Source organism: Capra hircus, chromosome 13, assembly GCF_001704415.2.
Source record: "Capra hircus breed San Clemente chromosome 13, ASM170441v1, whole genome shotgun sequence".
Taxonomy (NCBI): domain Eukaryota; kingdom Metazoa; phylum Chordata; class Mammalia; order Artiodactyla; family Bovidae; genus Capra; species Capra hircus.
The window spans coordinates 53079379-53096043 of record NC_030820.1 but is presented as its reverse complement, the minus strand read 5'-3'; the positions used below and the strand labels follow the sequence as shown (position 1 = coordinate 53096043).

Below are 16665 nucleotides of genomic sequence, written 5' to 3'. Positions count from 1 at the left end.
GATGGTAAAGGACAGGGAAGCCTGGCATGCTGCCATCCATGGGGTCTCAAAGAGTCGGACATGACTGAGCAATTGAACAGCAACCTGGCTTTGTTGCCCGAGGTGTCCCCCAGGATATCTGTTGTGCCAGGATCATCTCCTGGGGTAGGCAGGGTGAGGGGAGGGTTTGGTCAGACCCGAATCTCCACAGCTCACTGCCCAGGGCTGTCCAGGGGCAGAGTCACAGGTCTAGAAGGTCCATGGCCCCTCTCTGCAGGCTCAGTGGCCAGGCTTCATGGGTGTTTCTCTGTCTGGAGGAAATAGTGATGGAAGGTGAACGGTGGGATGGTCCTTGAAAGGCAGAGAACCTTTCTACTGTCTGCAGGCCATGAGGGGGCGCTTATGCCCCCTGGCACCGACATGCGGTGCGGAGGCTCTTCCGAAAGTTGTGATCCAGGAAGGCATAGAGGAAGGGGTTGAGGCAGGAGCTGGTGTAGCTGAGGCTGGTGACCACGTAGGAGACAATGATGACCAGCGGTGTCTGGGGCAGGTCTATGGTCAGGGCCACAACTGAGGCCAGGTGGAAAGGCGTCCAGCAGAGCAGGCCCACGGCCAGCACGGCCAGGACCAGGAGGCTAACCTTCCGCTTGGCCTTGCCCAGGGCCTTGGCTCCAGAGTGGACCCGCAGGGCCCTTAGCCTCCGCAGCAGGTCTGCATAGAGCACGCAGAGGGTGCACATGGGCACCACGAAGCCCAGCACCAGCGTGTAGATGCGGCTTGCCTGGAACCAGGCCCTCTCGGGCCGCGGGAAACTCAGCCCACAGCTCGTGACCTGCAGCTCATTGTTGTACACGCCTGCGAAGGTGAGGAAGGGCAGCACTGCGACTGTGACACCCAGCCAGACGCACAGGCTGGCGACCTTCGCCCTGCGGACGGTGCGCCGGGGCATGCGGCGGGAGCGTGCTGTGGCCAGAACCACCAGGTAGCGGTCTATACTCATGGCGGCCAGGAAGTAGACACTGGAGAAGATGTTGCAGTGGTCAATGGCGAGCACCAGCTTGCAGAGCACCTCCCCAAAGGGCCAGCGCTGCAGCAGGTGCTCAGCAATATTGGTGGGCAGCACCAGCGTGAAGAGCCCGTCGGCAATGGCCAGGTTCAGGATGAACACGTGGGTCACCGTCTTCATCTTGGGCGCTCTCAGGATCACACAGATGACGGCTGCATTGCCCACCAGCCCCACGGCACAGATGACGGAGTATACCACCGGCAGCAGCACGTAGAGGGCAGGCAGCGGCTCGGGGAAGGTGACATTGTGTCTGGTGCCATTGTCCCATGAGAGGCTGGTGCCTGTGCTACCTGGGCAGGGGGAGCTTGTGCTTTCCAGGCCTTCCGGCCCGGTGGCCTCCATCATGGGGTGAGGCCGTACAGTTTGTGCCCTGGAAGGTGGGAGATGCTTCCAAGCTGGGGTTCTGGGCAGGGGCCTCCTTGGGCTGGATCTTGAGAAAGAAAGAACCAGAACCTCTGGGACCTGACTGTCAGCTTAAAACAACATATGCCTCAAGTTTTCTGGCTGAGGCTGTGGCCCCTTTGCCAGGGTCATGGGCACATGGGGTCTCTCTCCACCCTGTCCAGTGACCTCAGAGAGCGTGGGCGGGTGCTGGGGATGCCTTCTCCTGGGTAGCACTTCTAGCTGATCAAGCTCGCACCCCAAGCCCCTTCCCTGTTGCAGAAAGCAGCTGCCGACAACCCTTTTGGGAAGGGTGGTCTCTGATCTGCCTCCACCCCAGCCCCTGCTGACCACATCCCTCAGAAGGGAGGGCTTGGGTCTGCCCCCAACCCCAGCCCCTCGAAGCACACGCTACATAAAGTCAAGGCAGGCATTTGGAAAATGCACCTCTCGTATACCCCTGGCCCCCTTAGTGGGGAGTCCTGGAGCGGTGCCCTCCCAGTCACACTGCAGACCCTCCACATGTGGCCACCTGCACTTTTCCTCACTGACCTGTTCAGAGACACGTGGCTGGAAGTTGGTTTCCTTGGTGGGCACTGGTGGTAGCCAGCTCAGGCAGCGTCAAGGGTGGATGGAGGAGGTGTGGCTTCCACCGCTGGACCCCAGTCAGGATCCCAGACCATCCTCAATCACCTGGGGAGTTTTCAGGACCTGCTCACTGGCAGCCTCAGCAGGAACTGGCTTACCGCAAGGTCTCTAGCCTGATGGCAGCGCTGCAGCATCAGTGAGGAAGGGAGGGAGGGAGGGAGGGAGGGAGGAGGGGAGAGGGGAGGCGGGAAGGAGTGGGGAGGAAGGCGGTCTGGCTGGCTGTTGTGGAGCCCAGGGTGGGGGAGCCGAGGCAGCGGTCTCGTTCCCAGGATCACTGTGGGGCTCACCACTTGTCTGATTGGACTCCCCAGTGGGCGGCCCTGGGGTGTGTGTGTGTGCACAGGTGTGCACGTGTGTCAGGAGGTGTGGGTTGCAGGGGCCTCCTGGCATGGGTGGGCCTGCGGGCTCCTGTGAGCATCTGTGTCTCTGTCTGTGGGTCCCTGTGGGCCTTGGCACCCTTTCCTGTATGTGTGTGTATCTGGGTGGGTCTCATGTCTGACCTTGTGAGCGTGCATGTGTATGCATGACTGTGTGTGTGGGCTTTCTGCGCTGATCTCTGTACCTGTGTCTGAGAGAGTCTGTTTAGGTCCCTGGCTGGGTGTGGGGCTCGGGGGTTCTGTGGGCCTTCACATGGGTATAGAATCTGTGGCCCACACACAACCCGGCCTCTTTTCTGTTGTTAAAAGAGGAACATGTGCATGAGAACAACCTCACAAGTGGAGGCACCGTCTCACCTGGTGCCTGGTCCCTCCCGGAGAGGCCCGCTGTCACCAGCCAGGCTCCCAGGACTCTGCGCAGTGGTGAGACCTGTGTGTTGCTCCGCTTCACGTCTTTTTCCCGGCCGACTCTGCTTTTCTTTCTCTGTTGGACACACCTGACACTCTGGCGTGGGCAGAGTGGATGGCTGGGCAATCTCTGGTTGTGCTTTCGCTGTGACGTTGCCCTCGGACAGTATCTAGTGCCTTCCCAGGTAGTTCCTCGGGTAGACGTCTGGGTCGAAGGGTCTGTGAGCTGCCAGCTCAGGGGGGCCTGGTGGCCTGTTGCCTGCAGGGTTTTGAGGCCATCACCCCATCCTGGCAGGCCTGCTTCCTTTTCTGGACTGTGGTCCCTCTGGGCCCGTGACTTGGGCCTGTGGTGGGCGTTCTCACCCTCAGGCCCCTCCTCTTTGCCCCAGTTCTGTGGGTCACTGAATGGCACCCCAAACTTGCTCCAGACTTGAGGTTTCTAAGCAAGTCTCCCCTCAAGCTGCTCGAGGCACAGTGGTGTCAGAACCAGGGGTGCCTCCCTGGTGGTTTCCCACCCTGGCCCTGGCCTCCTTGAGGCCAACCATGATTCTGGGATCCCCACTCACCCGACCAGTGAATGGCTGGTCTGGGGCTCTGAGCCCTTCTCAGTCTGAGCTCTGTTCTCCTGAGTCTGTGCTGGGGGCCTCTGGCTCCCCACCTAGCCTGTCACATCTGAGGTGGGCTGAGAGTGGAAGCTGAGAGGATGGGGTCCCTGGGGCAGTAGGGGTTCGGGGGTTGAGGAGGAGGTACTAGGCCTGCAGGTATGGGGACTCCTAGTTGCCCATCACTCAGAAGTCCCTCATCCCCTGGTGCAGCAGTGGGGAGGAGGAGGGGTGCCCCAGCCTCTGCTTCTGGGTCTTTGGAGCAGCAGGGGGCTTTTTCTGCACGTGGGTCAGGCATTGTGTACGTGTCTCTATGGGGAGAGGAGCTCCATTTTCAGAAATGAATTGGCTGTTTCAGTTAGCCTATGAGGGCTTTCAGGCTGTGGAGGGAGAGGTGGGGAGGTGGCTGTCTTGTCGCTGGGGGCTGGGCCAGGCTGGGGCCCTGGCCAGGTGGTGGGAATCCTTGGAAGTCTGTGCGGGCTGTGTGTGTTCTGTACAGCAGCTCACTGTGGGTGGGGAGAAGCAGGTCCTTGCGAACCCTACCACCACCTCACCAACTCCCAGGGAAGGGAGGAGTAACGGAGGAGGGAGGGGGTGCAGCCGACCCTGCCCCTGCCCCTGCCCAGTGTGGCCAGAGAGCAGGAAGACCAGGGACAGTGTGAGCCACAAGCAAGCTCAGTCCAGCGGCTTTCTCAGCTGTGTGTCGTTTGCCTGGTGTGGCAGCCCCCTTCCACCTGACCCTGATGGTTCATCTCACGTACATGCACACACAGACACACAGACACAGAAACTGCGCACACACAGACGCGCACACACACACATCTGTGTCCTCAGGCAGAAGCGAGTGTGTGCTCCCCCGCGTGCCTCTGGGTGTGCTTTGGCTACCTGGGCTCAGCTCTGTCTGGGCAGGCCCGGGGGGTGGGGGCAGATGCCCTGCGCCAGAGTCCAGGCCTGTCCCTTCTCTTGATGTCGGGTTCAGGGCTCAGAGGAGGGCCTTGCAGGTAGTGCTGCCTCTAAGGAGATAGCCAGGAGGCTTGGCTCAGTGAGAAGAGACAGGTGATTTGGGCCCATTTCCAGGGAAGCAGAGAAAGAACTCGGCGCCTGGCTGCCTCTCCCTCTTCAGCACTTCAGCACCAGTGGGCACCAAGCTACCCCAGGGGCAGGGCACATTCGGTTGGGTCAGGCCGGGAGGGAGGCCCTGGGCTCAAGGCCAGTGGGACAGGCCTGGGGCAGCCAGGCTAGGATCCTATGGGGGCTCTGCTCAGCCAGTTCGCAGATATCCCAGTCCTCGGCCCAGAGTCATTCATCTGCCCTTCAAGTGTTTGTCCAGGAAAAGAGCAGTGAACAGGAGGGGAACACCCCTGCCCTTCCAGGGCTGACCCTTTAGCGGGAGAGGCAGTAAACAACAGTGTGAAGTGCCAAGTGCAACGCAGGTGTAATCAGAGGTAAGGAGCAGGTGGAGGAAGAAAGCAGAGCTGCCGTCCATACACAGGGTGGTCTTGCTGAGAAGGCGATACCTGTGCTGAGATCGAGGAGTTACGTTGGGTCAACGTTGGGAGGCACGGGATGCGGGGGGGTCTGCTTGTGGGCACGGGGCTGAAGGGAGGCTGAGGGGGGCAGGGGCTTAATTCTCCCTTCGCGGACACTGGCTCTGGCCTTCCTGACAGTTTTGAAGAGAGGAGGATGGGTGGGTCAGGTCCTCAGGCTGAGGTCTGTCAGATGAGGGGTTGGGGGAACAAGGGGCCTGGGCAGGAGCCCTGGCCTGGGAGTCGGGTGGGGCGGCAAGGTCGGTCAGGATGGGTCCAGAGTCCAGCTGGCCGTGGGCGCCCACTCCGTCCAAGACCTTCAGAATGCAGGGGTTTGAAGGACAGCCTGGGCTGGGGTGTGCTCGGAGGCCCCCCAGCCTGCCCTGCCCACCCGCCCCACCCTATGCTGAAAAGCAGGATACAGAAAGGAGGCCCACGGCTCCCTGGGTGCGAGCCCTCTCAGCTTGGGGGGGTTGTTAGGTGTGTTATCAGGGGACTCCCACTTCCTTCCCCAGGGGTGGGGGTGAGGCCCTGTCCCCTCCCTCCTGCCCAGACTCCAGCAACCAGAGACAGGCCTCCTGGGCCCACCAGAAGGTGCTCCCCCTGATGTGAGTGTGAGGCCGTCCCCTGGGAAGTCTTCGTGCCCGTGGAGTGTTTGTGGACCAGTTCCCTTGTCACTCAGCGCATAGGTGGGACTGGGAGGGAGGGAGGGAGCAGGTGCCTCTGGTTCTCAGGCCAGAAGGGTCACAGGCATGGCTGGGCCTGTGGACATGAGTGTGGGTGGTAGGAGTGTGTGTGGGGGGCGGCAGAGCGCTTGGCCAGAGCCAGACCCAGGAAGGACATGTCCTTGAACCTGGCCTCTGGGTTCACCTGTGGTTCTTACTGCAGGTTGGTGGGCAGGTGAGTCAGACAGGAGGCTAGGCATCTTGATGACCCTGGAGGGGGCAGTGCTTGTTCTCTCACGTGGCCTCACAGGGGCCACAGAGCTCAGCTGGGCCCAGAGGGTCTGCGATGCTCCAGAAGCCAGACTTGCTGACCTCAGATGGTGCCCTCTGTGGGACGAGGAGGACAGACGAAGCTGGTAGGGCCGGGGCACTGGGTCCTGCAGGGCCGGGCCTCTGGCTTTGCTTGTTCCCTACTCCTTCACACTTGCCTGGCACCAACCCCAGGCTTGGACACACAGACACAGATAGACAGACACACATGCCCTCCCAGCACACAGACCCTAGCTCCGTGCCCTCCATCCCCAGCGGCTGCGTGAACAACCCACTCATTCCAGATTGCACATGGTTGTGTCCTGCCTGTGCCTTTAGATCCATCTGGGCGGTCCAGGCCAGTCACTGAGAGACGGGGCCTCCTCAGGGGGCGCTGGGCGCGGGCAGGGGGATATCTCTGGCAGGGGGATCCGTGATGGGGAGGTAGCAAGGGCAGGCCAGAAGCCCCACGGTCACGCACCTGTTGCACGGGTATGGTGAACACGTGTGTGCTCCATGCCCCACGCTTGCAGCGTGCTGCTGGCACATGCTGTGTTTATGTTCTCCCCTCAGGCTGACACACACAGGCACACGTGGCTCGTTAATGCACCTCTGGGCCCCCTTAGGTCTGCACGTGGCAGCAGCCCTCCGCCCTGCTGCGTCTCGTTGGTGTGTCCAAGGCTCTCCCACGAGGTTCAGAACCTGGGGAGGGGCCCTTGCCAGGGCACTGCCCACTGCCAGGCCCTCTTTGTGGCCTCTGGGGTCCTGCTGTGAGGGACCCTGGAGAGGCCTGGTGTCTGCGGGGCTCTGAGGACCTGCCAGACTCACGGCTGGGAGAGGTTCTGAGTGTCCTGTGGGAGGATCTCAGAGCAGCATGTGGGAGTCTTGGAGGGGCCACACCTAGGGTTGGGGGGGGTGCAGTTCAGAGGGGGAAGTGCTGGAGTGCTGGGAAGGAGGTAGGGCTTGGCTGAGGGTGCCCAGGGAGGCGGCATCCAGGACTCTGAGCAGGGCTGGGCCAGTACCTGAGCAAGGGGTAGGGGTGGGGGTGGGGATTGCTTCCAGGATGGGAAGGAGACAGCCTCAGCTGTGGGTTGTGGGCCTCCTAAGGGTGGGGTTGCCCTGGACCTCCGCTTAGCCCTGCTGGTCCACGGAGCAGTGATGCCCTTCTGGGGGCAGAGGCTTTGTCCAGGGCTCTTGGGGGGCCCTTTTGTTATCACCCTGGCAGTGGTGTCAGGAGGGGCTGCTGCGACCCAGTGGCCCTGTTAGGGCAGTGACTCTGCCCAGCCTGGAGCCTTTGGCTTGGGGCGGCGTGGAGTTTCTGTCCAGGGACTGAGCTGGTTGGAGCTGTGAGTGATGACTCGGGTCTGGGAGCCCTTTGTCTGGGCCCTTTTGGCCATGTGTCCTGTGGGACACACATCTCTCCTCCCTGTCTGCCCTCCAGAAAGCGCTGGGCTGGAGTCTGGGGCCATCCCGTCAGCGTCACAGTGCACTCAGCTTCATGTGTCCTTAGGGACAGCGGTGAGAGGAGCTTCTAGCAGGAGATGAAGACCCAGAGCAGATTTGCAATCTAGAGGTTGCTAGAGCACAGGCCTCCCACAGCTGTGGGCGTGGAGGCCATGAGGGTGACTCTGGGTTGGCGCAGGGCACAGGTGAGGCCTGGGGCCTGGACACAGCTCAGCTTCCCTTGCCTGGGACCTCAGCCCCCATCCACCTCTAAATGTGGGCCACGGTAGGGAGGGAGGGATAGCCTGCTGACCTGGTTGGCCTGGCCTACGGGGTCCTACAGCTCTGTGGGGACAGTCCAGTTTCAGGGCCCTAGGCACTGTCTTTTTGGTGCCAGGAGAGGACAGAGATTTGAACCCAGACAGGTAGCTCCCCTTACCTCGCCCACCACAATTTTAGCTTCAGTTGGCATCAGCGGGGAACACGGGTGGGTGGGGGCTTCACCTGTGCAGACTGCTCCCTTGTGTCGCAGGTGGTGGACTTGGCAATGGGAAATAGGAGGTCAGAGGCCAGGCTGGGTGAGGGTGTCTTGGGAAAGCCAAGGCTGTATGGGAGGGTCCCTGAGGGGAGATCAGGGTCAGCAGGGGCTGTGGGCATGGCGTTCATGGCTCCTGCCTTGGAACAGAGCAGAGCCCAGGCCACCTGGGGATGTGTCGGGGGTCAGCCGGGACCCGGCTTCTTGGCGGCCTCTCACCCTGGTCAGGGCCACCTTCCTGTGCCCAGGAGGCCCTGTGGGTGCTCCATGGGCTTCTCTCTCCTCACGGGACTGAGGCCCATAGTGTGATCAGTGGCCTCGGAGCTGCCTGTGAAGCCCAGGACCTGGGGGTCCTTCCTTCCCAGACCTATTCTTAATGCTCCAGGAGCAGCCGGGTCTGGAGGAGGTGCGGGCCCCATGCCCAGCCCTGGTGAGTCAGCGTCAGTGCCAGCTCCCACCTGCCCCTGCCCCCGTGTGGGTGCTTCTGTCACCATGGCGACCCTGTCCCAGCAGTTCTCACTCAGGCACATTGCCTGGTGTCCACTTCATGTCCTCTCGAGAGCCTCTCTGCCTGTGCCTCTGTGACCTCCAGTGTCCCCTTTATGGAGGGAGGCTGGCCGGCCCTCCCAGATTACCTGTGACTGTCCAAGTTTCACCCCTAAAGATCCGCATTCCAGGAAACCCCTTGGTCCTGGACGAACCACTCACCAGGGGTGGGGTGGCCTGCCCGGATGGACGTGAGAGGACACTTTCCCCAGAGGGAGGGCTGCATGGTGTGGCCAGAAGACAGTCCTGTCCCCCACCTCCACCTAGCCTGTCCCTGTCACCATGGCGACCCTGTCCTAGCAGAGGCCCCTCTGCTGATACGTTTGGCCTGTCTCTTGTTTCAATGCCGGCTGTGTGCCAGGCACTGGTGGAGCCCTGGGGGTTCGCGCTTCTCCACTGCACCCCCCCCCCCACCTTGCTGACTACTTCTCAGGTGAGGGCAGGGGCTCTGGCGGATATCCCCCTGGTGAGTGCTCACTGTCCTAGCACAACAGGCAGGTTAGCTGCTGCTGAAGCTGCCACCATCAGTAGTGTCCATGGGAGGACATCCAGGCGGCTGGCCCCAGTGCCCATCCCCACTGGTGCTCCCAGGAGCCTGGCAGATGCCGGAGCAGCTGAAAACTCACAGCCCAGCTTCATTCCCAGCACGGAGGAGCAGGGACTTGAGCAGAGCTGGTGCTCGTGCTGTGGACACAGGTCTCTCCTGAGGTCTGTCCACACCTCTGGGTGGCAGTTGGGAGTGTGGGTGGGAATTAGAGTGTTTGAGCCTCAGTGTGCAGAGGTTAGCTGAGATGATGGGGTGAGGGCTCTGTGATGTTGGAAGGAACCCCATCCAGTGCCCCCTGCCCTTGTTGCCCTGGGCCTGGTCCGGGCTTCCAGCTTTGGGCTCAGATGGCTAGGTGGGTGCTTGGAATGAACGCTGGCTTTGCGTCAGCTGTGAGGGAGCAGAGGCTACTGACGGGTCAGGAGCTGCAGGGGAGAGAACTCCCCAGAGGTCTCGGGGTGTGGGGAAATCATCGCCTATGCAGGGAACTGGGAAACCAGAAGGCCACTAGCCCAGGCTGTGGAGCTCTGTTGTAAGGGAAGCTCCTTGAAGCCCTCTTCTTCCAAGAGGCCCTCTTGGATCAGCTTTGCCTGGTGGCCACTGGAGCTGTAGCCATTTCCCCAGGGCTGGGTGGGTGGGTGGGTGGGAAGGGTCTTTCTGTTTCCTGCAGTGCTGGGTTCTCTTCATGCAGCTCAACCCTGACCCCCAGTGTCCAATTCTGAGCACTGCTGCAGAGGACTTGGGATCGATGGCCTGGGGGGTGACCCGGGGGAAGGTCCTGTGGCCCTGGCCCAGGAGCCCAAAGTCTGGCCTGGACATAGCCAACCAAGGGCCTGTGGTGGAACCCTAGGCTTGGCGGCAGGACTTCATTCAACACAGGAGTGAGCTCCTGTTGAGGGGCGTGACTCTGGGGGTTCCGGGGCAAGTGGACCCACCCCCAGGAATTCCCATCCAGAGTTGATCTTCCTTGTGCTACAGGCTTGTCTGGATGGGCCAGCCCTGAGAGGTGGCCTTCGAGCTGTGGTCCTAGGATTGGGGAGGAGTGGAGGAGTGTGACGGGGAGCAGGTGAGGCTGGGGGTGGGGGAGGGGTGAGACACTGCACTGGAAGGAGACTAGCCTGGGGGCCCTTTCTCATCCTGTGGGGACCCTCTCTTCGCCCACCCTCATAATCCCCCAGCCTGAGCTCTGTCTGTGCCAGTGGAGCCCCAGGGACTTGGCCACATTTCTTCCCTGGGGTCCATGGCCATTCCAGAAAGGGCTGTCAGCCCGACCACACAGAACTGGGCCCAGATGGCCCTGACCCGTCCCACAGGGTCCTGGGGACCCCCTCCCTGTGTCCCCAGACCTCGACTGCCCACTCAGCCTTCAGAGGGATTCAGTGTCTCCCCGAGTTTGCCCTTATGATGGCTGCCACAGTTCTTGTTGGGGTGGGTGGAAGACACCCACAACATTCTTAGAAGGGCTGTCCCCAGCCCTGGTCCCCCAGCGTTTCAGAATTACTTGGGTGTTCCCACCTCCAGGCCCCAGGGTCAGAACCTCTTGTCCTGAGTGGATACACTGCAGGATTGGGGGTTAAGCAATTAAATATTTTAATATATTTTATTATTACTTTTTTGGGAGGGACGCTAGGCCATTAGCGCAGATGATTCAGGAAGAAAAGGGTACAACAAGGAGGGTTATGGTTGAAACAGACCTCCCTCCCCAACTTCTCCACTGCCCCTCCCACCCCGCTTCTCTCTCCCCTACTTCCCCGACGCCGCACTTCTCCCACCCCCACACCTGCCACCCCTCCCCTGCTTCTCAGCCCAGGGACCTGTGGTCCCTCCGTCAGCGGCCTGTGGAGCCCCAGGCTGTCCTGAGCATCACAAACAATAAGGCTGTCCCATCCACGGTGCTGGTTAGTCCTCGTTGATGGACATTTCACTGATCTTTTTTTCATGGACAGTGATGTCCCTGAACCTGCGCCTTTTCAAGTGGCAGGTGGGCTTCAGGACAGAGCCATGCACGTGTGAGTAGGCTTTGCTTTGAGGTCTGCCACTGTGCTTCACAGAACACCTTCACAGAGTTCGCCTGATACCTGCCCATGTCAGTGGGTCAATTGCTTGTCCACCACACCCTCCCAACATAACCATGCTAGGAAAGCTTTGCATCTTTGCCAATCTAAGAGCAACCCTGCTCTTCAGAATTCCATTTCCCCTACCATGAGTCGGGTTGAACAGTTTAATTTATTTTAAAGTTGTGTTTTCCCTTGTTCTGTAACAGCCTTGACTCATTTTTTTACTGGGTGGTTGGACCTTGTCTTATTGATTGGACAGGCTCTTTACATAGTGAGGCTTTATCCCTAAATACTTACAAACACTTTTCCTCACTTGTTATTTGACTTTTGCTTTGTTTATTTATCTGAGTTTTGCCATGTAGGGAATTTTAAATCAAGTGAGGTAAGCAGTCTTTCACGATTTGGGCTTTGTGAGCTTGTGGTATGCTCTCCATGCTCCCTCCTAGTACTTTTATGGTTATTTTTAAACATTTACATCTTTGACCCATTTAGAATTTATTTTGGTCCAAGTTAGGGATCTGTGTCAGGGTCCAGTTAGAGACATGTCATCCTGAAATTGGGAAATTTGAGGAGAGCTGAATAAAGGGATTAAGATGTGGTCAGGGTATAGAGCAACTACTCAGGAGAAGTGGGGTCCACCCTAGACCCGAGGGGACCTGAGAAGCCTGCCCAACAGGAGCTGAGACCTGGGAGCGAGGCCTGTGCAGAGAGGGCTGTGGGGCTCCCGGGGGCTCCCTGTTAGCCAGCCCCCACCAATAGCCCACTGGCCCACCTGAGGTCACGCTGGCTCTAGGCAGGTGGGACTGGCTGGACACCGGACACAGCACAGGGCGGTGCACCGATTATTGTGGCTACGCACTGACTTGCCTGGTGGCCTTGGACAGAGCACCCCTAGGGTGCAGGATGGAGTTAGGGGCTAGAGGGCTCAGAGACCAAGGGAAGGGTCCATGTGGAATGAGCTGACCACGAGCTGTGCCCGCCTGTGATGGCCTTTCCTGCTCTGGGCTCCCGGGTGAACCAGTCTTTGGAGCAGTGGAGGCCCGAGGCTGGTGTGTGAAACTGAACAGAGCAGGGTGTGTTGGGGTGGGGAGGGGTCCCTGTTCCTCCCAGGGAGGTAGTGCCCTGTGCTGCCCCTTGAGTCATACTCTCCTTTGTTCGTTTGCTCATTCAGCACACTTGTGTCGAGCCCTTGCCAAAAAGTTATGCTGCTCCTTGACATAAAATTCAACAGGAAAACAACGTGAAGCCCCGAGCACTGGTAGTTTTCCCCAGGGTGACTGTTTGCCTCCTCCTGGGAAAAAAAAAAGCCAAATTCTTAAAACAATTGTTTTGGCTCTCTGCTTTGATGATTCCCTAACGTTGGCCCTGACTGTTAGAAATTCAGTGTCTAGGTGAGGTCCTCATGGGAGGGGCCATGAGGTGCAGATGTTGCGGGGGGAGGAGGAGCCTGGGTCCAGTGATGATGACTGATCACTGGCTGATGACTGCACCCTGGTGTCCCGGGGAGGGGGACCCCAGGGCCATTGAAGGTGGCAACGAGCAGAGTGGGGACAACGTGAGATGTGGTGCATAAAGGAGTGCCCCCCACAGTTCCCGGCCAGGTCAAAGGAGAAGGTTCCCTGGGCCGCCCGTGGGAAAGGTCCAGGATCCACAGGAGGCCGCCAGTGCGCTGGCTGGGGAGGGGACCTGAGGACAGTGTCTGGTCCTGCTGGTGACAGCTGCATTCGGGGAACCAGAAGGCGGCTGAGGGGCTGATCATGTTTTGCCTGGGCTGTACTGGACACCAGAACACCAGGACTGTGGGGCCTCCCTGGGGACAAACCTGTGCAAGCTGACCACACACTTTGTGTGTCGAGGCTGAGCTGAGTGGTAGCTGCCTACCTGCCCCCGCCCTGTGTCTGAGGGCCTGGGTCCCCTGCCCCAGACCAAGGGAGCCATAGACACAGAGGGCTGCCTGCTCCCAGGCAAAGTGTCTGCCTCCATCCTGTGGGCCTACTGCCACTGGGAACCCCCTTGTTCCCGACACAATCATCTGCACACCCTGGGCCTTAACTGTCCCCTGATTTCTATGGCGGCCATGGCCCGGTGTTTGGGGCAGGAAGGGTGTTTGGGGCAGGAAGGATCCATGCATTGTTTACCTAGAGTGAGGCTCCTAACTCCTTGCTCTGCATTTTCATGGTGAATTTGTTTTCTGAGTTGCTGTTGAAATTCTGGAAGCAGAGAAAATGCATTTGCTCCATCACTTTCCGGATGTGACAAGTCCTATAAAATCTATTAAAGCCTTTAATGAAATCCCTGCTCAGAGCTACTCTGTGAATGAATGTGGAATCAGAATTTAAATTAAAATGCTGTTTCTGTAATCTGGAGGCTTTGCCTGGGAAGAAATTAAAGGGACAGCTCACCTTTCTGCCATTGTTCAGGCTTGATGGGTGCTGTGTTTGGTGGCCCTCTGACCGGATGTTGGGGGCCTTCCTCCCACTCTTCCCACAGAGGTGAAGGTGGGTGCACCTGTGGGCCGGTAGCCACATGGGGCTGGAGATAACACCTTTACTTCTCAGCCCTGCACTGACAGAATCCAGCATAGGTGTCAATTCCCGGAAAGCAGAGTGGGAGCATTGCCAGGCTACAGGGGGGTGGGGGGAAGCTAGGAGGGTCAGTCTGGGGTGGGAAGAACAGGGGCAGGGGTAGGATTGGGAGTGGCTGGACTGTGAGCAGAGGGCACATTCCTTCTCTCCCTGTCAGCTGAGTCCTGCTACCCTGGGGACTCCTAACACGATCAGCTCCCAGGTCTCTCTCAATCCCCTCCCCAACTCCATCCACCTCCAGGTACCCCTGCCTGGGGGGAGAGACACAAACTTGCACAGCCTGCCTCAGGACACCAAAAGGTACTTGTTTTTCCTGTTTTCTGTGTGGCAACATTGCCTGTTTCCTTCCGTGATGAAAAATTCTAAAAAACAGCCAGAACACATGCAGCAGAACCTAGGGGCAATTCTTCCAAGAGGAGGCCCAGGGACCCTGCGGTATGGGCAGGGGGCCTGCGTGGGGAGCAAGTTCAGGGGTTAGGGTGGAAAGTTTCATGACTGAAGGATGGAGGGGAGCCCCATCTGAATGTGGATACTCCAAGCGCGAGTGAGTAGACGTGAGTGGATGCTGCAGTGAGGGCCTTGCCCATGCACCTGGGCCACCCGAGGCACCCAGGGTCATCGGCTGCACCCAGCAGCAGGGAGACAGGGTCACTAAAAATGGATTCATTGTGACAAAAAGTGGACCTGAGCAAGAAAACACAGGTGTGGGTTAATGTGTGGGTAAAAATCAGCCAGGTCAGCCCTGATACACCTCAAAAATAATACTGAGCAGTAAAAGCAAGTTACAAAGGATTTTGTTCAGCGTGATCATATAAATGTAATCTGCAGGGAATGTTATGCATTGTTCTTGGTTATGTATGTAGGTGGTAAAACAATGAAAACACGCGGAGAGATGATACAAACCAATTTCAGATACGCTCCCTATGCGGAGGATGGCAGAGCCCTGAGTGTTTGTCATCATCTATGTGTTTGAATATTTTCATGCTCAAAGAGTATGGGGGATGGGACAAGGAGGCAGCATGCTGAAGGAGGTTGACCCCCAGGTGGTGGAGGGAGTGAACAGTCAATGGGGGCTGGGCAGAGGGAGGACTTTGGGGGTTCCAAGCAGAGTTAGGAAGGAAGAAGAGCTAAAGAGTCCAGGGCAAAGGCATCTGGAGGAAGTGGAGAGGGCCAGGTGGGTTGTGCTGAGTGGATCACATCCAGGCGGAAAGGGCACTTGGGAACCTGAAGCCCAGGCGGGATGTCATGTGCCCAGCACTGGGAGCAGAGGCCACAGGGGCCCTGGGAGGGATCACTGGCTCTTGTCCAGGCTTTGGAGGTCTGGTACCTCTCAGAACAGGACTGGGCACAGAGAGATGGGTTTGAGAGGGCTGGAGAGCTGAAGAAAGATTGCATTCCGAGGCTGAGAGGGCCCTTAATTATGCATTGTACACAAGACGTTTCACCAAGTAAACAGAGTTTTAAAGGCTGGCTCAGTCATGGAGAGCTGTTTCCTATGGCTCAACAAGTTTATAATAAACACAGTTAAACTTTTATTTATGGCGCAGCTGCTAATTGCACCATAAACATTTTTTCATCAAGCAATTGCTGTTTACTCACTTGCCAATCAGCTCCTTCTCCAGCTCCCTCTCTCTGTGTTCCCAATATCCCCACTTTCCAAATCTGCTGTTTGAAATGTCTGTCTCCAGGCCCGCCGGCCCCTGGGCCATGCCTGCCCCCCGCCATCCTGGGCAGCCTTGCCCCCGCCCCAGCCCACTCTGTCCTGCCATCCCTGCTCTGAGATTTTCTCATATCCGTTGGGACCAGGCCCAATGCAGGAGGCCCTACAGAACCGCCATGCTGACCTGTTCTGACATTTCCCCTCTCCTGGTTCCCTGACCTCAGAGCCCCAAGCAGACCTCACCTCTTCTCTCTCCCCGCCTTTATCACAGTCCCCCAGCGTGTCAGAGATCTCTCCATCCACCTCTCTACAAGACTGGGAATGACATAAACTGACACCTGGGTCCCCAGGGTTCACCATTTCCTTAACCAGTGACCCTGGTGTTCGGCTCCTGCCTCCATCCCCCCTCCATCCCCCTAGGAGACCTGCTAACACCTCTGTCCCATCCTGACCACCTCCTGTGTCCTGGGCAAGCTGAGGACCCTTCTCTAGGCTGGACCCTCAGGGGCTCAGGTCCCGCCTTCCTGTGGCCCCTCCATAGGCTGGCCCCAGGGTGAGGCTGTGTGGTGCTGAAGCAGAGTGGAACTGAGCTGTAGACTCTCTGAGTGGCCCAGGCCTCCCCGGCAGCATGCAGACATGCTGACCCCTGCCCCCAGCAGACAGCCCCGGGCCTCAGTGTCTGAATGCTCTGAGTGACCTTCTGGGTGGGGTTTCTAGAGTCCTCTCCAGGCACCTCAGGACAGACACTGGCTGGCTACATCCTGTGTGCAGATCCCCTAGGGCCCCCTCTCCATGCTGGGGGCCCAGCAGTGTTGCCAAGCCAAGTTGGGAGGATAGATTTGCATTATTGGAGTCTCTCAGGAGGAAAGGAGTGAACCATTCCCACCCCACCGGCCCCTTCATTTCTTAGATCCCACATAATTGGAGCACCTGGATGGCTGAGGGGGTTGTCCAAACTGAAGCTGGCTGGTGGGAAAGGACTCCAGGTCCACCGGCCCCCGCAAGAGGCTCACTCCATTGAAAGGGAAAGAGACAGGGCCTCAAGACCAGTGGGTATATCTGGTGGAGTCATGTGGGGAGCCCCCAGGCTTTGGCTCCATGCCATTCTTAAGCTGATCATAGTCATGACTCCTGGCCCCCCAGTGGCTGGGGCCGGGGCGGGGGTGGGGGGGTGGGGGCTGGGTCTTAGGGCTGTGCAGGTCCCTAGTTCTACAGCGATAGCTGGTGGCTGGGCTGGGGCATGACTGGCCCTCCCTGGACTGGGCAAGCCCACTGCTGTTTTGGGCAGCTGAGTGCATGTGTCAGAAGAGAGGCTTAGGAAGGAAATCATGGAC

The 16665-nt window shown here is 58.8% G+C and overlaps 1 protein-coding gene across 1 annotated transcript; it reads right to left on the bottom strand.

The window, feature by feature from the left end:
* Positions 333–1390, bottom strand: NPBWR2 (neuropeptides B/W receptor 2). Its single transcript, XM_005688251.2, has one exon. It carries the CDS (start codon positions 1388–1390, stop codon positions 380–382), a length of 1011 nt encoding a protein of 336 aa, XP_005688308.2. The 3' UTR covers positions 333–379.